The sequence below is a fragment of the Drosophila ananassae genome, chromosome 3L (genome assembly GCF_017639315.1).
Source record: "Drosophila ananassae strain 14024-0371.13 chromosome 3L, ASM1763931v2, whole genome shotgun sequence".
NCBI classification, from domain to species: Eukaryota; Metazoa; Arthropoda; class Insecta; order Diptera; family Drosophilidae; genus Drosophila; species Drosophila ananassae.
Genome location: NC_057929.1, coordinates 9,764,144 through 9,789,695, shown reverse-complemented (window position 1 = coordinate 9,789,695; position 25,552 = coordinate 9,764,144). Strand labels below are relative to the sequence as shown.

The following is a 25,552-nucleotide window of genomic DNA, read 5'->3' as shown; positions in this document are numbered from 1 at the left end:
CCAGCTTACCCCCACTTCCTTTTGAAGGATTCCCCGATCCAGTTTCCACTTTCCCCTGCCACTTTCCCTTTCCCGCATGTCTATTAATCTCTTTTATTGTTGTTCAAAACGCACAGAACAGTGCGGAGTGGAACACTTGTGCAAATAGCAAAGACGGCTCCGCTTTTCGGGCATGTGCAAAGTCAATGCACAAATATAATGAGTGAGGTGGCTGCGATGGGGGTGGTGGCAGGCGTGGCAGGCCCAGTTTCCATACGGCTCTCAAAGATGCCGCGCGTGTGTTTTGGACACGCGTCCAATGGCTCACTAAAGGGGTGGCGCCCTTGGGTTCATATTTGGCATAGGGTTATGTGCGTCGTTGAGTGGGGTTGGCAAAGGAGGAGTTTTCTGTGGCATGCACATCTTTGCTGATTGCATTCCCCGCTGCTTGCCAGTTTCACCTTGTTTGCTGCACAGCAGGATCCTGGACCTGGTATGCTCCTCATCCTGCTCCGTAGCCTGCCACAGCCTGCCATGTCCTTCACCACGTGCAGTGTCTACGTGCCGCCGTATTGATGTGGGTTATTGTTATAGCCCATACGACGTTATTAACGGGGTGCACAAATTGGTTCGAATTCTGCGAAAATGCAAGCGGGAGCAGGTTGCAGTTCCAAATGCACTGAGAGAAATCTGTACTTGTTTTTAAGACTTCCTAAGGCCTCTTTAGTCTTTCCTTCTCTAAAATTTCTTAAACATTTTCTTTTAAGTATGACCCCCCTGATGCCTCTAGCATCCATTCGGGTTGACGGATATGTAACTGGAATGTCCTGTCCTGGAGGTGCACCTTTCCCAGGAGGGGATAAATACAGCTTCAATGCCCTTCCCCAAAGGAAGGCCGTGCTTGCCCCATTGTTGCCACTGAGAGTTACCTCCCCGAGACAAATGAATCAGTCAGAGGCTTTGCAATGTCTTTCACGTCTAGAATTTCATCTGGCATCCATCTTAGGGTGCCACACCCACAACGCGAAGCCCGCCTTCGACTTTAGCCATTAATTATGTTTACAAGAAAAAAGTCTGTGCTTATTACATTCTCCCGGTATTAACCCGCCCATAGACACTGATTCTACAATTTATTCTCGACTATATATGGGTGTGTGTGTGTACGTACCACATGCCAGGATGGCTAGGATTACACCAGGCACTTCCTAGCGCAATTTTCCCACAGGCTGCGTTGACATTCAGTTAAGTCCCCCTGCCCATATGGATCTTAGGTGAAATCTGCTACGCCCTAATTTCAGTTTCATTTTTTAGGGCTCTCTGGCCTTTTCCTTAGCTCTGTTTTCGAATTTTCAAGTGATTTAGTGCAATTAGTATAATTAACACAGCCCGTAAGACGAGACTAAGGCGGCATTTGACAATGGCAACGAAATCGAGAGGGGAAGAACTGGATGGGACACACATGTCCTCGGCTGGGTGGTTCCTAAGGATGTTCTTAAGCCGGCATATGTTCCCGCCTTGAGCTGCAAATGATTCCTTGGAAAATGTAAGTGAGCAAGGAATTGTTAAAAAAATATATGCCTATTTATTTTCCTGCTGAGAGTAGAGGGGAAAAGTGCCTGTAAAGTAGGGTTTCTTTCTGTGGAAAACAAACAAATTTGAAAATGCTCTCCAAAGAAAAGTAAACATAAGAAGCTTTAATCATAAATCTATATTTGTTTCGGAGAACCAGTCTCTAGTTTATTTAAGACCATATCTAACCGTCCAAGCCAATTATTTCTCCATCTGCCAGTCGATAAAGTGACGATTCCTGGCTTCTTTTTGGCTTTCAGGCCAAGTTTCCTGTGCGGCACAAAAGTCAACACTTTAGTGCAATTGCAAGCAATTAACATTGACAGTAAATATGGAATTTGAACAAAAATGCCTAAAAGGCATAGTCGGAGTCAGATCCAGAGCTCCAACTACCTGACACATCCTGCAACGAGTCAACTTAATTTGCATGAAAGTCGGAGTTGCGACACATCAACAGAACTCATCGGCATTTTGCCAAAGGAGGGGAAACAGGATGCAGCAGCCTAGTGCAGGAATCGGAACTCTCCGACATGGTAGCATCTCCTCCTGGCACATGCTGTTGTTATTTTCGAGGCTGGAGGGCGAGTTTAAGTTTACCATTGTTGCGTGTCTCTGGAAAAGATATACAAGTAGAGCCACTCGGGAAAGGAACTGGAGAGTGGGGCGGACCGTGTGCGTGCTCCTCAATGACAACTCGAAATTAGTTTAATAGTCCAACTCAAAGTCCAAGTCAGTGGCAAAGGTAAATATACACTCACAGAAGGACAACGTTTGTTTGGATAGTTATGGGGATATGTGTATACTTTTTTCTTTATGGACACACATGCGTGTGTGGCCGAAAGCAGAACCAATAAATGTGATACGTGCAACGGTTAAATTAAGTTAGTCACACGCCCCATTATCGAAGAAAAAGTCATATTTGTGGGCACTGGGAATCAGCCTTAATCACACAAGCGGCAGTCAACTATTCTAAGTGACAAAAGTGCGTTGAATTCCTTACGAATTAGCCTAATCGGAGGCAGCCAGCAAACAGAAACTCTCAACCTAAATCAAATTAATAATCCAAAATAAATACGGCCAATCATAAATCCAGTTAAGCTCCAACTAACGATCCACAGCTGCCAAATAGAATTCATTTTCAGCGATTTTTGTTTGCTCAACTTTCAATCTTTTAAACCACAAAAAAATAGAAAAAATATATATGGGAGAGATAGAGGATAAATCCAAGCTCTGTGCTGGACGAAAATCCCATTTGAAAATCCAATTTGATAAATAGAAAGCAATAAATTCAATAATGGAAGAGTTGGTCGGCTAAAAATCCAACCGAAGCCCTAACCAAATATTTCCGCATTTGCACAAATTTAGAGCACAAATTAGCAATCTGCCCGGATTTATGAAATATGTGAAAATCGTGACAACAATAACAGACACACAAGCACCCGGAACCGAACTCAAAACGAATGGCAACATTAACCCCTGCAACATGCTGCTGTTGCAACTGCCCTTCAGCAACTCTTGCCGGCTTGCCTGCTTTGCAGCTCCCCCTCAAGAGTTCTAAATAAAAAAATATTCCATATAAGCGGAAAAAGGAAAACCCAAACAGCTGAGTAACTAAAAATGAAGCCAATATAAAGTAGAGCCGCAATAAAAACTGGGCTTGGTCCGAGCCGAAAAAGTCATTGCCCAAAAAAAGGGGGAAGCCGGCTTGGAGTTGCCGAGGGTGGTTGTTCGCCTGGTGGATTGGGTGGGTGGGTGCTTGGGTGGGTTGGTTGACTGGGCGTCATAAGTGCATAAAATGTTTTTGTGAGCCGAGCGAAAAGTTTAATTTTCTCCGAGGCAATGGACAAAGTGTGAGTGCCGGGTAACCAAATCCGTTTAGATCGAAAACATTGCAGCAGCAATGGTATCAAAAAGAAAAAAATAATATATGAAAAGGAAAAAAAACTGAAATGTATAATAAATGTAACAAATGACGCACACGGTGGGTCGCCCAAAATGAATGGCTCGGTGGGTTGGTGGGTTGTTCGGTTGCTGGATTGGTGGGTGGGTGGCTGGAAAGAATGAATTGTATTTCCCTGGGACGCTGGGCGTTTTCCATTTCAGATTAATGCCCGGCGGCGTCATATGAGAACCAGATCGTCCCCGTGTGCTTGCACTTATTTGACTAATGTCTTTAATAAAAAATTACACAAAATGCATGGGCAGAGTGAAAAATTGGCAGGAACGGAAAGCGTAGCAGGAGAAGGGTAATGCCAGAGTGCCTGTAATACTTGCGGCTTACAGAAATTTAGTATTTCATTGGCCTGGCCGGGGCCCCGGAGCCACCCCCTTACGCTTTTTAATATTTACTAATATTGACAATACTTAAAAAATTTTGTTGGCCTGAAGATGGGGTGGAAAGCCGAACCAATGGGCCATGGTAACCAGAAACTTTGGCATATTTATAGTTGACAACTGAGGGGCGGAGTGGTGGCACGGAAATAAAAACCCAACCTTGACAATTGTAAAGTGGTGGATGGGCCACATCCACCAGGGTCAGGACCAGGAGTGTGGGTAGGGGTAGGTTGCGATGGGATTTACACAATTTTTTTTCAAGTGCTCGCAAAGCGACCGCCGCCCATGGGTCCCTTGGTGACTTATTAAGGGTTGCATTTAGCGGGCTTTGTGTCATTTTATATGCAAATTGGATTAAAAATGAATCGCATTTTACAATCCCGTATCCGTATCTGTGTCTCTCTGTATATGGATGTGCCATGGGTTTTCTTCTGGCCACGCGCTTACTAAATTAGGCCTCCGTCTTATTGGCATAATGCCATAAATAACATTTCCCATTTTCCATTGCCCATTTATTAACTGGAAAATGTCTTTGATGTCACAGAAAATTTTCATGGAGGCGCGTTGCGCACTTGCCCGATGGCAACCCCAATCCTATCAAGCGATTAAGTTTTCCCGGATGCTGGTATGGCCAGAAATTTGATTAACTGTTTTGTTTTCGGTTGCTAAGCTCATGTCCTGCAATTAAATATTCTGTAGAAGGAGCAGGACTGGAATGGGGACTGTTTTAACCACCTTTGTCACCTTTAACGACCACTGAAGTGTCTAAACTTCACTTGGCCATTGACAAATTTCTTTCCCCTGTTCCGCCAGATGCTTGATTTATGCATCCTGCTTGGCAAACAGCGATTTCTTGGAATGCCGAATTCCCTATCGATCGACGATATTTATATCATGTAAATGTCATTGCCAGGACTTGACTGCAGCTTGCGTTTCCTGTGGCCCATGTCCTGTGGCCTGCGCTCATTTGACTGCCGACTGTCACAACAGGCCATTAATGGTTTTTCGAAATTATCCTTTTCCCGCATTGTTGTCCTGAAAGATTTATGCCTTTATGGTTATTGTTATTGGGGTTTCGGCTAGTCGGGGTTGTTGTATGACTTTCACCTGGCCGGGCAAATGCACAAATTTGTGGGCAGGGCCCTCTCGCACAATGCTAATCTGAATTCGGGGCCAGAGATCTTCAGCTCTCGGGGTAACTCGACTCTTCCCAGCGATTTGTCAAAGGCAGATTGTAATTCTATATCCCAGCGAAACCCTGTATGTTTCTCATCCCCTGGCCCCGATCTCTGATCTGATGTAGCGCGTGTTTTCAACAGTTTGTTGCAGATTTTGTGCATTTATCATTCGTGCGGCGAGTTAAAGGAAAGGAGTCGCCGCCAACCCCCAAAATGGAACAGAAACGCGTGCCGGGGCATGTGGCTTGGGTTTTAGTATTAAATTGTTTTGCGGTTGCTCTCTGATAATCAGACAATCGTAGAATATATTTTATTGGAGTGGACTCGAGGCTAGCTCTGGGGATTTCCCAGCTATAGCTCTTGTCTGAGAAAGGGAGTTTTCCAAGTTTTTGAACTGTAGCTTATGTATAATTTAAATGAAATATCTCTGCCAATTGCTGGCATTAATCAGTTTGAGAGATGAGAGGTAAATACCATTCCAGACTTAATCAGAGCTCGTCCAGCTTTTCCATTTCCACCGTCATTCCTTTTCACTTTACTGGACTAGATCAGACTTTCCCTCAAATGGCAGCACATTTGTTTGCCCAGAGAATGGGAGTCCTTTCTATTCCACCTCAGGCGTTATTGATCACATTTTTTGTGTGTCCAGAAATACATATTTTGAGAACCTTTTGGCCACTCATAAAATGCAAACAGACTCCAGTTTGTCCAGCGGGAGAGGGTCCATGGCCATGATAAATTTGGAATTTCCGGTTTTGGGTAACTAAGACATCGGCAGGCAAATGAAGAGTCAGGCTCCTCCAGAAAATAAGAGAAATGGCTGCAATGCATACGTCATTTAACCCCTTTGCGCCATATTTTTCATAAGCTGCCCCACTTTGGTTGATTTCTATTCTTTTTCGGCCCCAGACAGCGTCGGAAAAACAGGCAGTCTGGCCAAAGGATACGCATCCTTGTCGTCTGCCTGACGCTGCCCTGTCCTTCCGCCGATAAAATATATGTGTGTGTATGGAAGGGGGGACTGAAAGGGCATTCCCGCATAAATAGAGACATTTATTGATAGATAGCAAAAGCATCGCTTGAACCCTTTTACATTTGATGAACGTATCGAATTCCCCACATATTGCCGAAAGCGGGAAATTTATGGCAGTTTGATTTATTTTAACTTTTAACACGCCCAAACAAACTGCTGCCAAAGAGGCGTATCGAAAGTGACTATACTCCTCTTGGCTTCCTGATTTCAGATTCCAGATTCATTCAGTGTGAGGGGCTAAAGGGGTGGTTACTCTTGACCCCTGATCCTGGGCCCCACAAATCTTTTAATAACTTCAAGGGGTGCGCTCTCGAGTCCAAGAAATTGGATTGGATGCCATTATTGAAATATGCGCTTGTTGCGGATCTATAAAAAGAATTATAAACTTCCCCCTTTTTTATTAGACTTTATGTTATATGGAGCATAAAAGAAAGTAATTGAATGGAAGCAGCTTACAGTTTATTCAGGATGTGGGGCTAATAGCTGGGCAGTTGGCTATTAATTTTAAATGAACCTGTTTGATATTTACAATTCAAGTGACAGCGCGTATCGCGAATATTTAAGAATCCTGAGGGATACGTAAGCTTCTTCCTGTTTGCACCCGATTTGAGCAGCTGCAAAGGTATAAAGGACTCATCATCGTTATTAAACTCTGCACTCCATCGCCTTCCGCCTACCTCAATTCGCGGAATCCGGGTCCAATCACAACTCCACACCATTTGCGTATTACGCTTCATTATGCAGATTTCTTGCCGCCGCTCCGGTTGAGCTGGGAGTCGAGTTCTTTATCCTTCTGCCTGCCAGCCTCCTCCTCGCTCTGTGGGCCGCTTATTTGTTATTGTTGCATGGCTTGCGGCTTGAAAAAATATTTTTATTTAATTTATTTATGAATAATGCGACAGGAGGCAGTAGGGTGGTGTGATGGTACGGTGGGTTGGATTCGTAGGCCTGGCAATAAAGGACACATATACGTATATATATTCACCCTGCGAATTGCGCGTTCCGCTTCCACAAGCCCATTACCATTTGGCTGGTGGTGCCTACCGCATTGTCACATAGATAAGCCGCGTCTGGCTTAACTCATAAAAAAGTGCCGGGAAAGGATAATAAACCAGCCAGGACCAAGGAGGAGGAAAGCGTGCGGATTTAAAATTCAACAAAAATAAACAGCAAATAGTCATAAGAGGGGCCAGCCCAACATGTTGATGCCAACCGATGATGGGAAGCTGAGGGCGATGAGGCTGAGAATTTTCATGGCCGCGGTGGGAAATGTTTTCGACTCACACGTCTTCGATTCGGCCTCAACTCTAGTTTTGACTCAATAATGACAATAATCAAAAATTCTCTCAGACTTTCCGCTTTTGTTATTTGCCGCCCCACAGGCCGACCTGACTGAGAAATGAATTTAAAATCAATTTGCGGTCAACAGACAAAAGCAGCCATGAGGTAAACCGCAAAGACAACAATTAAGCGTAACAAATGATTATGAATAACCATTTTTCTCCGCCTGCCACGGTATGTTCTTCTTCTGTGAGAAACGGAACCGACCGAATGTAATGGCATTTCTGTGTGTCTCTGACGGGTCTTGGCCAGAAAGACCCCCGAGATGAATGGAACGGCGGCACATTTCGAATACTACTTACGGCTTTGTGAATGAGTGGCAAGAATACCTGAGAAAGGGAAGGCTAAATACTACAAATATGTACAAAGTTAATCCCGAAGGGCAGATAGGAAATGGAATATGTAGGCATGGGCCAAGCACGTTTTCCTACCACAGCAATGCCTAAAAAAAAATATAAAAATAGCTTCCGCTTGTTGCCAATTGGGTAATATGACCCAGTCTAAAGATAATGTTCAGTCAGTTATAAAAATATCTTTCATTCCACGAGGAAATCCAACAGACAGAAGCACTGCCTACGATGCCGGCTCCTGTTGCGCATTCGCTGCGCTGCCGTCAACTGCCCGGCTAGCTCAGTCGGTAGAGCATGAGACTCTTAATCTCAGGGTCGTGGGTTCGAGCCCCACGTTGGGCGAAAAGCAACTTTTTGCTAGTTTTCTTTTTTATTTAGTTTATTCTTTAATTTTTTAAATTAATTTAAAGTCTCATCTTCTCTTGCGACGAAAAAAGTTACCTCTTTCCATCGGAAATCTATCAAGGTTTCCGTAGGCAAATGACTAAGAGAATAAGCAAACGATCTGTCTGAGATCGTTTCTAAAGATAGAATTTTTTGGTTTTTAAATTTAAATTTGATAAATTTTTTAATTATATACTATATACAGTTACATGATCGTATATTTTCTGTACCATTATAGAATCGGAAGAACATATATGCCCGGCTAGCTCAGTCGGTAGAGCATGAGACTCTTAATCTCAGGGTCGTGGGTTCGAGCCCCACGTTGGGCGAAATCAATTTTTTTGTATAATTAAATATCCATATATAAATGTTAAATTTTCAACATAAATTAGAATGAGTGGTACATCTAGCTAGCCTATTGAAGCGATTAAAATGGAGTTCTCTAAACATTATATCTTATGCAGTATTCTTTGATCAACTCTGTTTTGAAAAAATTTAAGAAAACGATCAGTATTTTTGTCATCGTATTAAGAAAATGTTTATTCAAGATTCGATTTTTTAGGAATGTATAGAATAAAGATTTATTTCCAAAATTATCTTTAGTTTTAACAATTCATCTTAAAGTAATTGATATGGTTTGGGATCAGTTCTGATTTCTGAAATAATCTTCCATGTTTCTTAAATTTACTTTTTCGGATCTTCAGGATAACGGTGCCCGGCTAGCTCAGTCGGTAGAGCATGAGACTCTTAATCTCAGGGTCGTGGGTTCGAGCCCCACGTTGGGCGAAAATATCTTTTTTGTCTATCGCTATTCTAAAAGAATTAAAATTTTTCAAAAGTTTTTTTTAATATTGGTCTTAATTTTCCGATTTAATATCTGACACATAAAGCTTTAATAGTATTTTTTAATGATGAAAATCAAGGATCGGAACTCTGTAAGATTTATAACTTGCCTCAGTATGCCTTGATTTTTTATGAAATGTGTTTTAAGAATCCGGCAGTGTGTTTATAATTTAAGTACAATATTTCATATAATTTTTTTTGTGAATTGTAATAATTGAGAAAGGACGATCTTTGGATTCGCTTTAAGAAATGGGTGGGATAACGGTGCCCGGCTAGCTCAGTCGGTAGAGCATGAGACTCTTAATCTCAGGGTCGTGGGTTCGAGCCCCACGTTGGGCGAAGGTAATTTTTTTGTGTGTGGTTTTATTTATAGCTTATTGTCAAAATATTTTTGTAATCCTGTGTACTATTGGGGAACAAAACTCCCAATTAAAAATTGGTTTGGATTTTGTTTACTTTAAAAATGGCTATAGTCATAAATAAGATATTTAAAGGTTCGGCATTTTATTAAATTAATTTAGCTGACAAACATTCGGTGGATATATTGTGGAAGTGAAAGTCATTGTTCCGTTCACACAATGTACCGTCATGCATAATTGTACAGAATCTATTCGAGGGCGAATAAAATATTCAAAAAGTGCCCTAAAACTGGAGGACCCTTTCACATCTGGCGCTTTTTAACCAGCCGCAGGACAATTTATAAATTTAACAAAAAAACTTCACACAAAGCGGTCTGAAAGGCAAATAGAGGAGCACAGACTATAGAGCTCCACCTCCACGCATGCCCCTTTCCCATTCCCATACCATGTCCCCATTTTCCGTTGTTGTTTGGCGGAATATTTCCAGCGTGCAGTAAAAATTAGAGTGGGATAAACAAATACATTTATTACATGCGAATACAGCAACAAATCCCAGCCAGCTTTTATTGTGCGTGCCACGCCTCCCGAATCCTCCCAAAAACGATAGAAAGGAAAGGAGAAAGGCCGCAGGCAGCAGCGCATACACGTGACTTTAAAGCTCATGGGATTACATTGAACGCAGTTTTGTGTGGGATTTTCGTATGCAAAAAGCTTAGGAAATTAATGCGCAGAAGGAAATGCATTTAAATTATGTGGGTGACTGCTCAGGAAGGACGGGGGATGGATGGGCGGAGGCCTGGGAAGGGGCGTGGCTCTCTGGGGCTGAGGTGTCCGCCGTGACAGAGGGACAGACAGCTGCCAGCCGCCAAACCGACTGACTGCCAACCGCCAACCGCCTGCCAACCGCCACCCGCCGCCCGCCAGCATTAATTTATAATTTTGCCAGCGGGGCCATCGACGAAGGTTTAATGGCAGTGGAGGCAGTGGTGGTGGCGCTGGTTTACAAATGAATACAAATTGCAGTTTGAACTTTGAGTTTTACAATTTTCTAATTAACGGGAAAAACATTTTGCATCATAATTCCTGCGCAGCAAAAGAATTTGGAAATTTAATTAAGTTGCATTGGCTACGCAGATTTATCCACAGCAGGGTAGCTCCCGGTGTCCCATGTCCTTTGTCCTCTGTCCTCAGTCCTTCGTCTTTTAGTCCCTTGTCCAACAACCCTTTTGGACGCAATTTTCTTGAGCAAAAGTTTTTTAATACCCCCGACTGACGAAGTCGAGAAACACATAAATTTTGTTGGCTTCTGCAAATAAACATTATGCAGCAGTTTTTTATTTTTTTCACATTGAACCTGAGTTGGAAGGGAAAAGCAAAATCAGAGGTCAAATTGTGGAAAATCCGAGCAAATTACATGATAGTACAGGTAGGGGAAAGGTACAGTTTTAATCCATATAAGATGTACATGAAGATATATTTATAAAGCTCTTAGATTATAAGACTCTTATAAGAAACTTATAACTACCATCCGTCTTTAGAAAGTTAAATATTTTTTGACCTTATGGCAAGAACTTCAAGTCTTCATATAGAGCCATATCCCTAATATATTTTCTCAGTGTAAATATCTCAGTAACCCTTCCACAACCACCTCAATACTGATTTGGCTCACCTTCTGCTGACGTATGACATTGCAGCATCAATTGCTCATGAGCCCACGTAATGAAAACGTCGAGAAAGGGGCGGCATGCAGGAGGCAGGATGTCTCGGCCCAGGCTGAGGTTGAGTTGTTGCCCTTGGTCATTAACAGCGTTAAGCCCAGGGACCAGACCGCGCCGGAAGGATGTCGTGGCTGAGTGACGTGTGTGTTTGCACCATCCTTTCCATCCATTCAACACCCGAAGCCCACCTCCTCCTTTTGTGTCCATGAGCGTTGTCATTAGCGCTGCTCGTGCGCCGTTATCCCTTTTTAATAAGGTTTACTCAGCATTTTTTTGCCGGTTTGTGCTTCGTTTTTCATTGTTTGTTTGCCAGGCTCTGCCCGGCTCTCACCGCGCTTTCACTCCAGATATGTGTTGTGTTTATTATGCGAGATTAGCGAGAAATTGAACAGGGATTCGACCCTGGGCTGAAGCATCAATCAGCGGCCAGATTAATAATGAAAAAGTTCAAAAAACTTTTAAACACGATGGGTATTGGGCTGTTCCTATAGGTGTAATTGGTTGGAACATAATCTATTGATATTTTCAGTCATGAAGTGCCATTATTATTCTCTCCAGCCAGAACCCAGCCAGATAAATTAAGGATGCGTGGTGCATTCTAAAGAACGAATCCCATATTTGGCCAGAACGGGTTCATTTGATTCACACTCACGCTCCTCGCGGACTGGCACCTTATAATTCCGTACCCTTCTCGATGGCTCTATTCGCGCTCCCTTTATGGATATAGTTGCCTGCCATTGTGCTGCGAGTGTCATCGCCATAAGCCATTATCCATTATCTAACCAAATATGTAATGCATTCCCCAATGCAATCACCACACAGACCTCCCTCCGTCCCATCCTCTGCTCGTCAATCAGCTAATCTGCCTACGTGCCTGGCACACCACATAGCACTGCCGCAATGTAATTGTAAAAAAGATTTAATAATAGTGGGGCAAAAACCTTGAGCGTGCACTCCAAATTAAATTGTTATCTAATCGATCAAAGCCACAGCATCATTATCTCTGCATTAGCCGGAGAGCAAAAAAACTGGCCAACAAAAGCTGGCAAAAAAACAACAGACTGACGAGAGGAAAACTAGCTCCGCTTGATAAGCGATTTAAAATGCAACGAACCAGCTGGAAAATCAAGTGCTTTCAGTGCCCAGTTGACCTCCCACTATCGCTCCAGCTCCACCTCAGCCTCTGCCTCTTTAGTGGTGAGTGGGTTTCGTGTCCGGCGCCTGGACGCAGCAATAACTTCTAATTAATACACGAAGAGCATAACGAAAGCTAATTATGAAACTAATGAGCTTGTTGGCAATGCAACAGCAGCAGCAACAGCAACGGCAGCAAGAACAAGAAGCAGCTAGCACTAAGTTGGCCAACTGGAAAGGGTCGTCAATGGAGCCAAGAGAGAGGTGGGACAGGTAGGGCTCCAAGTGTTAACGACGGTGTGCTCAACATGCTGAGCGCCGCTCCAGGTGCGAAATACCACAAAAGAGTGAACGCGAACGATTCAACTCGTTCACTCATACAGGCACATCCTACATAGGAAAAAAATAAATATTTTCAAGAATTAATAAGTCATTAAAAATGTATTACTATTATTACAAAATATTAATTAAAAACTATATCTAAAATAGAAAAAGATCATTCATAAAAATCATATTAAAAACTTAAGTTTGCCTCAAGATCTCTTTATTAAAAATTTCTCCAAGTGCACTTACTTGTACGCAGATATTTCATTTCAATTTCCTTTTTGGTTAGCGCGTCTTTTTAGCATACTTGATTATGGTCTTTGGCCGGCACACAACACCACTTCGGAGTCCAGTCCGTTTTGGGGGGAACAGGAACAGGAACACCACACGAAAGAAGGGGCTGGGCTCTGGACGTCGCCGGCCATCAGTCACTTATGCTCACGGCCCGTCACTCAAAGCCGGCTAGCACACACACACACACAGCAACACACTTGGTCCACACCTACCTGATACTAAATAACAGAGCGGGACGTTCTGACTTGATAGATCGGGGGTAACGCAGTGGAGTAGTAGTGTGGAGACCGCGAAGACGATGACTTCGTTCCACGGAGTGAGCTCGTCCGGTGAGCCACCGCTACTGTCATTATCTTGTTAACTTGTTGTTACGTCAGCCCGCCAGCCAGCCTGTAAGCTTTTATGTATTGGGAGGACAGTGGGCCTGATTAAGGTGGAAATATGCTGAGGAATTCAGGTAACTATGATTGCTTTAAATTTATTATTAAATCTGTGTATTCAATACATCTTAAACTGTTTGAATTTATTGCTTAAACTGTAGTAATAGCTTAAAAAAATAAAAACTATTAAGTTAACCTTGTCTGTAGAATACTTTGGACCTATATTAGAGCTCACTTACAGCGTCATCGTGTGTATCTCGCTTAAATTCGTCTGGCCATGCCCCGATACTTATGGCCAGGTACTGGCATTTTTTATACTCATTCCCAGTCCAATTCCCATCACCCGTGGATGCCCTTGCCCATTCCCCGATGTGTAATAATAATATACACACAGGTGTCCCGGGCCCTTTTTGACCAGGGGGGCAATGCCAGCTTCGTACCTCATCAATAAGCTTCGGGGGAGGAGCAGGAGTGGGGGTACTGGCGCTGCATGTAGCACATGTAGCGGCGATTACGCGTAATAATCATCATAATCAAAAGTCGCAACACGAAATGAGTTTCGACTTGTTGTGAGCTGCCGTTGCTCCGGAGGATAACCAGTTGGGGGATTGCCCTGCCAGACCGGAGCTCCATATAGAATTGATTAATATTGGCGCTGGTTTTTGGCTGATTACAACACGACCTAGCCACGTTGGAGGCGTTTGAGCCACCAGAGCCCGTGGGCCACAGCCCGGTTAACCTCTCGCTCTGCTTCTGGGCCCATCAAACTAATTTGGCGGCATCAATCTGCGGCTCAATGGGAATAACATTGGCGCAGGCTCACCAAAACGGATTAGGACCTTCACGGGGATAATTAACATTGAACCTGGTGAGTGGCAGGAGTGGCAGGAAGAAACTTTCTTCATCATATGCGGAAATTATTTAGGTTCCAGCCCAGAAGGTCAAGTAATAAGCAGAGTGTGTGCTAATGATGAGTTGGATAACTGGCATACCAGATCACATTCTAATTACACGTTTAAGAGTCTTACATCTTGAAGTAAGATGAAACCGGGTAGATAGTAGATCTGGTCTTAAATATATTACCCTTGTAACTACTATTTTACTCAGCTCTCTAGTCCCTCTGTATCCTAGTCGTTTCCAGTCACTTTTATGAGGCTGAGACACTTTGTAACCCAGCATGTTCCACCGCAACCTTTGCTGGCCGACAAAATCCCGCCATAACCATCCTGTCCTGTTCTGTTCTGGCCATGGCCAAAACAACACCACGACACCACGGCAACTCTATAAACACAAAAAATAATAATTAACTGACCATCAAATCAACAGCACGTACTCCCTACGTGAGCATAATTTTGCCCCTGCACACCTTGATTGCTGATTTCGATATGTTCGTCTACGTGCGAAAACGAGAACTAAAAGTTGTTTTGGCCCGAAAGTAATGCCAAAGTCAAAAGTGCCCTTCCTCACCCTCAGGTGTGTATGGAGGGGGATTAAGATGCTGGGGTAGACCCTGTCCCATCGCATAATTAATACGGCAGAGTGCAAAACCGAGTGCATTACGACCCTTGTGGACATTTGCATTTGATTTACACGCCGGACTATCCCTCAGAAGGACCTCTTTCTCTCTAGTTGAGGGCTAACAAAGTCAGGCCATAAAACTTGGCTCAAGTGCAAATGCGCTCAAATCTGCACTTAGACACTGGGAAGGACATCTCCGTGGAACGCCCACGGAGTGACAGTGAGTGTGAGTGTGTATTACTATAATTAAATTGAAAATTACTGGCCAGCAATTGCAATTGTCCACCCGAGTGGACAGGACCGGCAATGTTAATAATAATAGGTTTCTGTGAGTGTGTGGCTCTCTCTAATCATTGTCTGTGCATCTGTCCATGTCTCCGTGTCTCTGGCGAAATGTTTCGGGGGTTGGCCGAGCCACGCATAAGTTATAAATTATGCATCTATGCATAATTTACAGCCCGAAAGGTCAGACAGTTGCATTTGCCAGTTCACTGCCAGGCCGCCCCCCTTAAGGCAGTTGTACAGCCAGGATTGCGTAAGTGGTCAGGAAATATTGCAGCAGGAGTTACCTATTTCCTAGAAGGATGTTTCAAGAGAGGAGGAGGGACTTAAGTCCTTACTACTGGAGAAGATTTGGTCTTTAAAAAGGTTTTAGTAAAAATAGGATTCTTAAAGCCTATTAAGCCCCACATCCTATTAGACCTTAAAAAATAGTACAGCCCTTGTTGAATCAAAAACTATTCTCAGATAAATTTGTGTAACTTTTTGCACCGTACTCGGGAAACCACTTGAACAGTTAACCACTTCGACAGTGCAGTGGTTCATTGTACCATTCAGAGGAGAGGAGGTTTGTACCTCTTGCATTGCCCTTATCCCCCAACCCATACCCTTTTGGGGTACTTCAGAACTTGTTTTTGCATCAGTTTGCAACCGCATCATTTTGATGTATTTTGTGGTAAGTTTTTAGTGTATCATCATCACGAGTTTACACGCACGAGCTGCGTTGTGTATTTTTTCTGTTTTTTTGCATACACTCGACATTATACACACACCTATAAATTAACATATATATACTGTGGTGTAGTTTTAGGAGGAAGACCCTACCTTTCGACCCAAAGTGCCGACAGCCGACAGCCGAGATGTAGGGGAATCCATTCCAGGCATTGTTGATGCTGAATTATCATGCATGTGTTTGTCTTATTGCATTTTATTCAAATTTCCTACCGTGTGGTTTTTACGTTTTGCCGGCTATACTCTTACATACCTATATCGCAGCCATCGATTTGCAATTCGCAATCGCAATCAGCTCCCAGAAAGGAGGGCAGAGTGGCACCAGAAGACCGACACACGAGAGACCGAAGACCGGAGGAGACCAGCGACCCGGCCGCAGGAAATGTTGATGAATGCACAAATGTATACATATGTATATATGCGGCTGATGTTTTTGGGGTAGTACTCCCCATCCTCCTGCCCCCATCTGCCAGAAGAGATCTCAATTGTCTGTTGCATTTCAACAACAACCCTGGTGAATATTTATATTTGCTTCCGTTTCGATACGGGAAAAGAAAAGAGTTAATGTAAACAAGTAACTCAGGTGAGCCAAATACCTCACAACTATCGGAATGTGTTTCATCTTTTGGGGATCGTTAGGAATTCGAATAGTTTGCATAGAACTTTTTATGCGGAAACCCCTTACATATGCAGCTAGCAGATGATCAAAGACATGTGGCAGCTCCTGCTGTCCTTTGAACCCTTTTAATTTGACCACACACATGCCAAAATTCCAAACGTTTAGCCACCGCATTATTGACCTGACTTTTATTCAGTAGCCACGTGTCCTGGCCCTGCTCCTTTCTAATGCTTTCTTTTCCTTCCCTCCTTTCTTTCTCCACTTGAAGGTGTGTTTTTTTTTTTTGGGGCCAGGATGAAAAACCCCTTTGACTTGTACTTTATGACCACGTAAGGGTCGACAGCTGTGTTTGTAACCAATTTGCTACTGTACAGCCAAAAAATACATACAATAAAACAAGGACCAGAGAGGGAACCCAGTCCGCAGTCCCAAAAAAGAAGAGGAGGAGGAGAAAACATCCTTTACAGCGATGTAACTAAACTCCAACTACGCTGGGCTCTGCTCGAGGAGCATATTTTAAAGTTTTCATTTGCATTTCGATGTCGTGTCGGGGTTAAATGCAGGGCCACCTTTCATAACCATTTGCACCTGCCAGGCTCCGTCTAAGAACAACCGTAACAAGAGCCAGTCAATTAGGTAGCCAAAACAATGGTACCTTGGGATGGGTCCACTACATGCGCCCAGAGCATGGGTATCCGTATCAGTATCTGTATCTTTATCTGCATTGATTTGGTCGGGCCTTAATTTGATGGCTATCGTAGGGGATGAGATGGCCCAGTCATGGGTCCTGGGTCTCCTGTCCTGTCCTGTGGCATCTGCGTGCTTCAATTCTGGGGGAGGCCGAGGAGACGACTCTCAAAATTGCTTATCACAGTTGCACAATCAAAAAAAAAAAGAAAAAGGCGGCAGCGCACTACGCACCAGCATAACGAGATACTCGTTCTGTGAGATACAAATGCGGGAGGGTTTTTGGGGGTCAGAGGAAGCGAAGTACGTGGCGTAGACAATCAGACGGTAATGTGTGCAAAACAAATCAAGCAACACTGAGTGATATAATCAGGCAGCCAGGAGCCAGGAGCCAGGGTTGCTTAAGAACTTTACCAAAAATGATGCAAGCCATCCGACATCCGACATCCAGAGATATGTAAGTATATCCCCGGAATTCCCAAGTGTTGCAGTGGAAAATTGCAAAATCATGTTCCTCATTGAAATTGATGGAAAGCGTCTGGAATGTGGGGGAGAGAATTCATTATGGTACGATTCAAATAGCAGAGTGGTTATTAAAAATACCTATTGGGTGGGTGGCTTTGCTATGTAAGGTTTTAAATGATTGATAATCTCATGAAGAACTCTTTAGTTTACCAATATTACTGGGTATCTAACTAAAATCACAATAGATCATAATATCACATATCAATCTCACCCATCCCTAGATCCCTTTAACTCATCGTATATATGGACTATGTGTAGAGCTACTGCGACGAAGGGCTTGTCAACAGGCCATCTTTGTCGCCGCGGGCACTGACACATGCAGGCACTGAGAGAAATTACTGATCATCTAACGTTTACTATTGACACTGTCTAAAATGTCTTCTTTCAGTGCAGATATGAGCGTATGAGTTTGAAGCTGCAGGCGTCGTGGCTGTCTCCTTCTCACCATTTTTCATTTCATTGCGCCGTTGCACATGGCTGTCAACTGCCAGGCCAGGAGAAGTGGCCCGAGACGCAGATGGAGATGGAGGTGGAGATGGTGATGGTGAAGGGCGATGGTAGATGGAGACGGAGATGAAAGCGGATTGGAACTGGAGATGGAGATGGAGATCTCGAACTCTAAGCCGCCCGCTCGCTCAGCTGCACCAGCTTCTTTGGTCCCGAGTCCTTTTCGTCGGCGGAGGCTTACCGAAAAGTAGAAGGGACGCGCTGTAAGGACGCGCGCCCGCATATCGATTTCAGCGCATTGTGCCCTGTTTGCATACAAATATCCTGAGGACATGTCACAGAGACGCACTGTGCATCCTGGCACACGTACGCATGTAAATTGTATTTGTGTGTGCGCCCCCTCCCCCGATAGCAACTTATGCCCGATCCTTTCAGCGACATCCTTGAGCTGCTTGTGCTTGATTTCATTTGCTCGGGCAATTGTCTTCGGCGGCGTCTGCCTCGACTTTATTTTTTGCCAAAAACTTCCACGCAAATACGAATTCCTCGCTCTTTGGCAACTTGTCAGCCAGCCATTTATTCTTCTCGCTTTTTTTTCATCTCGCCCAGCAACTTTTAGGAGTTCGATCCTGGTGCATGTGCTGCGGCAGGACCTTTGTGCTTTTGTGCGTTTCGTCCTCGTTTTCACAGCCACAATGCCAAGACAGCGAATTGGCCTGCGCTTGTGCCTGTTTGTGACATTTGATGTTTAATTTCAATAACTCAGTGCGCAAGCATTTTGAATTTCCTCCTTTTTTTTTGTCATTTTCCAGGGGGTTGGGCTGTGAAATTGACGGGTGTTAGTCCCCGATTCCAATTATAGCTGTCCAAAAAAAAAAAGAGGAACGATGACTGCAAATTACACAAGACTTTACATGAGAGGGGATTCCCCAGAACTTTAATCAACTAGATATATTTTTCAAATTGATTTAAATTCGGGAATCTAAATGATTTATGGTCTAGAACTGAACTGGATTTCGACTGGATTTATTTTCAAATTTCCTTTGGTTTCTTTGGCAGAATGCATCTCCACCCTGCCCCACAAACATGTTCAATATTATAATAAATGCCTGAAAATCCAATTACTTTACCACAATGCCGAAATATATTTTGATTTTGTGTTCCCCCACCCCCATCCCGATACATACGTCGTTTTTCGGGCCGGGGCACTTGGCTTTTGTGGTCAGCAGCATTCGACCGCGTGGTGCAGCATTCAAAAACCGTAAAACGCAAGTTGCAGCAAACAAAGAACTCATGCGGCTTGCAATTGTGAAAGGTCAACATTCATTTTGGGGATTTTTCACTTTTCCTTTTTCGTTTTTCCCCCTTTTATTCGGGCCGCAGCGGGATATCGAAATTCGAAAAACCCGAATCCAGGGGGAAGTGTGAAAATGAGATCCGTCCATGGGGTTAGGGGTCAGAGTCCAGTGGGGAAAACAACAAATTTCATTGACTGACTGCTGCTGGGAATTAATTGAGGCAGCTTGACAGCTGCTCTGAACCTTCCAACTTCCACCTACCAATCGACCGACCTTCCAACCTGAGCCGAACCCATCAAAAAGTTCCGACTTAAAGCCAGAATTAAAGCCAGCGGGAGGCGCTTTGGAACAAAGTTGTCAGTTGGCCATGTTGCCGGCTGTTAATGAGCATTCAACTGGCTAATTAATTTTATACATTTATTAAACTTTGCCCCTCTTCGGGCAGAAGAACCTAGAAGCCGCCCGGCCGGCATCCCACAAACTATTTACCATACAAATCTAATTTTATCAACTTTGTCTTCGGACGCTTAACTAGCTTGGCCGCCTGACAGTTGTCCTGTGTCCCCCGTCCTTTTCTGACTCTATTACCATTTCTCTAGCCCCTCTCTAGGTCCTAGGACCTTCGGCCCCTGCCTCCTTCTGTCAAAACATTGTGACACAGTTCTGCTTTCTTACAATTTGCCCCGCTCTTTATTTAGCCACGTTTGCTACGGCTCGCGCCATTCTCTTGGCTCATTAACGTTGGCCTTTGTTTCGTCCTGTCATCGGTGTCCTCCTGCTCGAGGAGCAAAAGCAGGAAAAGCTAGAGGAAAATAGGAGCTCAGCCCAGGCATCCTGTATCTATCGCCTTTGTGCGGTGGCCTTTGTAATTTATAAAAGTCCACCGAACGGACTCCAACTTCTCCGTTCATTGCTAATATCTGTCGAGTTTTCTGTTGGCCAACTGGCATGGTTGGCATGGGTTGGGTTGGGGGATGGTCTGGTCCTGGGTTGGCATGTAAATCAGGTCAAAACAATGCAACTGACAGTGAATTGTCCTGGCTGGGAGGCAGCCTCCTTCTCCTCCAGGTTTTCAGGCCCCACCGCCTCCTAGCCATTCACCCCTTGCCACAATGACACATTCAGGACTCGAACAGTTTTACTTCATTATTGGTTACTCAGCAATTCATTCAGAGGACACACCTTGTATCTGTAGATGTGTCCCTCCACATTGCCCTTTTTATGGCCATGTCCTTTGCTTATCCTTCGTCTGGCCTGACTAATGACAAGCAGTAGTATCAGGCGACCAATTCGCCGGCTCTCCGTCGTCCTATTGTAAGCCACAACGATTCGAGACTCGACTTGGCCTGGAAGGACTAGTGTCCTTCGACAGGCATCTCTTCTTTTTGTTTTTATACCTTATACCTTGGCGAAAAACCGAACTTACACGCCGAGGCACAGGACTTGGGGGGGCGTGGCCTAGGACACTGGGCTCCTGGACAGGTGCTCTCGCCCGCCGCCTCTCCCTCCATTTTTCCAACAAAGGCATAAATTATTCCTGCTGTCAACATGGCTTCCTTGGTCCTGTAAATGGCAGTTGGCCTGCGAACTCGAGCTTATTGTTTGTCTATTGATTTGAATTTGCCCAGGAATTATGGAAGTTATTCCATATCTGTCGCTCCGCAAACAAATGCTTCTTGTATCACAGTCTCTGGAGTTGTGGGCGGGAGCTGGCCGGGATGTTTAATTGTTATGGATAGTCATAGCGGAATTGTGCAATCTGTAACTTCGATTACCGATGTCTGCGCCTGACTATAAAGAATTTATTAGAAATTCTATCGAAAAAGATAGTTTGTTGGGATTTTTAATGAAAATGATAATCTAGAATGTAATACAAAGATGGCAAAGTCACGAAACAATTAAATACACGTGAATGAATAATTGTTTCTATCGAAATTAGATCTCCATTAACAAAGGCAATGTAATTTGTATTTTCTAATTTAAATTTCATATTTATTTCTTGTTCTAAACCATTACAAAAAGGCAATAAAGCTTGGCTAAAAATATATATTAAAAGTGCTTTGCTAATTTGGTAAATTATTCAAAAGCCGACCTTCGTTGGGTGTCACCAGATTTGGCAATTTGTCCATGATTATGCCAGATTAAAAGGCTTCTAAAATGGGAGTTCTGGCCTGGTTCTAGTACTGGTACCGGCCAGGCCCAAAACCATTGCCATGCAAATTAATTGTACAAGTGCGAATGGCCCGAACAAAGGCCGAAAATTGTCAAACTCTGACCACAACTAAATACAATAAATGAATAATTGATTCGTTGTTGGGGCCAGAAACTAATTGCGACTAACTCTGCCGATTTCTCCCCTCAACAAAATGGACTGATAATGGTTGATAATTACACTCAAAAAAAGGCAAATTGTATGCATTGTGCGTAATGAAATTTAGTTCCATCATGCAAAAAGTTAATTGCCATAATTGCATTTCGCCCATGAATCATGAATCACAGCCAGGGCTTAGATTACGTCCGATCTGGTAGGTATATAAGTCGCCGTTGTGAAAACAACTGGCCAACAGTAATCCGGAACAGATCCAGAACTCAACACAACTCAAAATGAAGGCCGCTCTCCTCTTTGCTGCTCTGGCTGTTCTCCTGGCTGTTGGTCAGGTAAGAGGACCCTTTGGAGTTTATATTTCCCACCAACTAACCTCTGGAATCCTTTTAGGGCGCCGATTTTCGGCAAGTTATGCAGCAGTGCATGCAGGAAAACCAGGTGACTGAGGCGAATCTGAAGGACTTCATGGCCCAGGGAATGCAGGGCACTCCCAGCCAGAACCTCCAGTGCTACACCAAGTGCCTGATGGAGAAGCAAGGACACCTGACCAACGGCCAGTTCAATGCTCAGGCTCTAATCAACACCCTGAAGGATGTGCCACAGTTTGCGGACAAGATGGACGAGATCACATCCGGCGTGAATGCCTGCAAGGACATCAAGGGCACCAACGACTGTGACACTGCCTTCAAGGTGACCATGTGCCTCAAGGAGCACAAGGCCATGCCAGGACATCACTAAGATGTTGTTCTTGTTATCCATTTTTTCTGAGATTGCCAAACTCAGGTGAATATTGTGTGAGAAAAATAAAGTTGTTCAAGTTGCAGTAAAGCAAAGTCAATGTATTTCAATCGATATGAACCGAAAGGTGTGTCCAAATATTCCTAACCTAGCCCAAAAAACCCAGCTCAGATACTCAGAATGATAGGCTAAGAACTGGCAGACATTTGGACAGTAACACGCCGTGATTTATCAACTAACTCGGCCCCCGGGATTCTGGGAAGCAGAGCCATTGACAACCTGCTTCCTGGGAGCTACCACGGCGTTGCCTACGAAAATCATTTGTCAATTTTAATAAGTTTAAAATCAAGATAATTAAAAGAGCAGCAATACGAGACAACAAGCTGGCCAACCGATGGAATGCCGGGATGACAGGATGCGGGGGGCATGGGAATCCTTTCCTTTTCTTCGGAACACTGTGACACCAATTACCGCTAATAAATCATTTCACGTGTGAGATTCTCCCCCTGTGTGTGCTCCTCCTCCACCACCTATGACTTTGGGTAACATATGAGTTGCGCTTAATGGGAAAGCAGCCGAGGAGGACCTGAGCCAAACGGGAAACGGGTAGGGAATCGAGAGCCAATGTAACCGTAGAAGATGTAACATAAATCAACGCCGCAGCCTGCAATGGAAGAAGACAAACGCGGTTCATTGCACTTGTCTGACGGCGTCGTCGATTCCCGGGGATTGGGATCGAGAGTCAAGTTGGACCTGGGGAGTATCAGAGTATTGGAGTATTGGGGGTACTGCCGATTGGGTGTGAGAGTGAGGAACTATGGGGCCGGCAGGTTGACAAGCCCAGCGACATGAGACAACAAAATCTGTGCTGTTCTCTGCCCGTAAAAAGAAAGCCAAGAATTCTTTGAAGGACCAACCCAGTCCCAGACCCGTCCAGCCATCCAGCCATCCAGCCAGCCAGCCAGGCAATGACAATTTGAAAAAAGAATCCCGGCTTCTTGTTTGAATTGAAAGGTCGTAGTCTCAGTCGCCTTCGCAGTAGGAGATGTAGATGAATCTGGAATTGGAGTTGGAGTTGGAAGACCTGGACCTGGAGCAATAGCTGGGAGCTGGGGCGTTGGCATGGCAGCCACATGCATACAAATTTTACCCACTTCAAATTGTGCAGCCTGGCCATGCATATAATGGCTTGGCCTTTTATCAACTAACAAATACCAGGCAACAAAAAACTTACCAACGATGGATGACTACAGTTGCAAGCGGGAAGTTTCAGTTTGGAGCTGGAGCTGGAGCTGGAGTTGGAGTTGCACTGGAAAACTCAATTTGAATATTGTTGGGCGATGCGAAACAAGAAAGAAGAGTCGGGCGAAGGCGACTCCAAGGCGAAGACGTTGGGCCACATGATGAAATGCAGTCAAGTTAAAAAGTGTCACTTGAGTTATGAGTTCATTGTTTGTAGTTGCCAAGAGACCAGACTAGCCCGGCCCGGCCCAGACCTGGCCAGACCTGGCCAGACGATGATGGAGCAGGCTTCTTTTCAATGAGAGAACCCTTTTGAGCTTTTCAGCCTCGGATGACTAAGACGAAAATTATTATATAGACGGCGTAGTTTATGGCCAAGTCAATCTGGAGGAAACAATACATAGTTTCGATACGCTTCGCCTTGGGTCGGGTGGCCGGGTGGCTGGGCTTAATTTGATCCTGGGACTTCGATAGCGATTCAGTGATAAGCTCTTCCGCCCGAAAGTCGCACAATTGTCACCCCAAACAAAATTTGTTCGTTTTTGGTCTATTTTCAACACTTGCTGGGTGGCATTATCGCATCCAACCGATCTCATTCGCCGATCCAGTGTCACAGATACGAGATATAATGGAATTGGAAGCATAGACATTCATATGAAATGAGTTTCAATTTTGAAAAATTGCTTTTGGAATGGTTGTGTGAAAAACGGAAACGGAGTTTCCCTTTATGAGTTCTCCCTCTCCACGAGGCTGGTGTTTTTGTTTCCTCTTGCCGAGGAGCGTGTGCCCAAATTAGAAGGCAAAGGAGGAGTTATTATCAGGGATGAGGGGTTCCTCAACCGAATTTACGGCCCAAAGTTGACACTTTAGTTGCAGTATGGGTGCGAGTGTCTGTGAGTGTTGCACATTATGTGCGGGTGCACGTTTTCCCGCTCGGAAAAGTAACGGCACACATTACCGCTCAAGATGCAGGGGCACGGCAATGGCAATGGATCGAGAGATACCCATACCAGGTTTCCCCTGGTACGGATCTTTCACATCACCCTCTCCGGTCGGACCCTCGGAGGTCGGATACCCCCTGATAAATTTACATATCCAAGAGTTTTATTGCTAAATCCTTATTATGTGGGAACTGGCCCAGTGTTGGCTCAGTTTTTCGGGAATTTAATTATCGGTTGCATGTCAACGCCTTTCGATACCTTCATTATGCCTCCGGGTGGCAGTTCCTCGGCTCCGTAATTAAGCGCGCCTAAATATACACTCTTTGTGAATTCTAATTTTAATGTCCGACGCTGTCTATTTTCGAGAGTGTGTCTATTGTCTATTGTATTGGATGGGTTGGATCGGAAAACCAAATACTAGGTAACAGAATTTTTATTTAAATTACCCGGATGTTAACAATTTCGGTGTCCATGGTCTCTGATCGCCCAGTGGCATTTGATTTATGAATTTAATGTAAGGTTCAGCTGGTAGTTGGCTAGTAGCTCTAAACTGAAACGAATTGAAAATAAGGGGTAACGAATACTGTTCTGAAAAAGCAGTCCAATCTATATCTAGTGTATCTTTTTTTCGTCAAAACAAATACCGAAAAAAAGCCTCTGCTAACCAACTCGACTAAGGGGTCGGAACTAAGTTGTCAATCAAATTGTCGCAAGAGCCCCCCACGTAAATTTATTAAATCGATACTTCGTCAAAATGGAAAGTGCCTGGCAGGGTAGGACAGGTATATCGAAATGGGAAATCCCCAGACTGACAGACAGTGGAAAGCCCAGTGCAAACATTTGCCTTGATTGCATTACTACTAACCTTGGCAATGGAAAGGCAAACAAATATTTGAATGTCGTTTCGGGAAAAAATCGAACATTTGTGGGCGGAATGTATGAAGGAGGACTAGAGCCGATGAAAACGTCTGTCAAAGTGG

The 25,552-nt window shown here is 44.1% G+C and overlaps 1 protein-coding gene, 1 long non-coding RNA gene and 4 other non-coding genes across 7 annotated transcripts; 5 read left to right on the top strand and 1 right to left on the bottom strand.

The window, feature by feature from the left end:
- Positions 1 to 6,127: 6,127 nt before the first annotated feature.
- On the bottom strand, positions 6,128 to 7,404 carry LOC26515256. Of its 2 annotated transcripts, XR_001408725.3 has the most exons (4): positions 7,378 to 7,404; positions 6,771 to 7,319; positions 6,550 to 6,707; positions 6,128 to 6,478 (listed from the first exon to the last, which is right to left on the bottom strand). It is a non-coding gene; the product is annotated as an uncharacterized LOC26515256 (long non-coding RNA). The 2 variants fall into 2 exon arrangements; XR_004309898.1 differs by lacking the exon at positions 6,128 to 6,478 and having other exon boundaries at positions 6,531 to 6,707.
- Positions 7,405 to 8,053: 649 nt separating this feature from the next.
- Positions 8,054 to 8,126, top strand: Trnak-cuu. Its single transcript has one exon. It is a non-coding gene; the product is annotated as a tRNA-Lys (tRNA).
- Positions 8,127 to 8,424: 298 nt separating this feature from the next.
- Trnak-cuu lies at positions 8,425 to 8,497 on the top strand. Its single transcript has one exon. It is a non-coding gene; the product is annotated as a tRNA-Lys (tRNA).
- Positions 8,498 to 8,881: 384 nt separating this feature from the next.
- Trnak-cuu lies at positions 8,882 to 8,954 on the top strand. The gene has a single exon. It is a non-coding gene; the product is annotated as a tRNA-Lys (tRNA).
- A 323-nt stretch (positions 8,955 to 9,277) lies between these two features.
- Positions 9,278 to 9,350, top strand: Trnak-cuu. Its single transcript has one exon. It is a non-coding gene; the product is annotated as a tRNA-Lys (tRNA).
- Positions 9,351 to 21,832: 12,482 nt separating this feature from the next.
- Positions 21,833 to 22,484, top strand: LOC6494601 (general odorant-binding protein 56h). Its single transcript, XM_001959993.4, has 2 exons — positions 21,833 to 21,983; positions 22,042 to 22,484. The coding sequence occupies exons 1-2, from the start codon at positions 21,930 to 21,932 to the stop codon at positions 22,387 to 22,389; spliced, it is 402 nt and encodes a 133-aa protein (XP_001960029.1). The 5' UTR covers positions 21,833 to 21,929; the 3' UTR covers positions 22,390 to 22,484.
- Positions 22,485 to 25,552: the final 3,068 nt, after the last annotated feature.

Bases quoted from the DNA above. Each gene is read 5' to 3' on its own strand.
- LOC6494601 (XM_001959993.4), top strand. From the start codon at position 21,930: ATGAAGGCCGCTCTCCTCTTTGCTGCTCTGGCTGTTCTCCTGGCTGTT. The intron at 21,984-22,041 runs GTAAGAGGACCC...GAATCCTTTTAG, and splicing joins TTCTCCTGGCTGTTGGTCAG to GGCGCCGATTTTCGGCAAGT.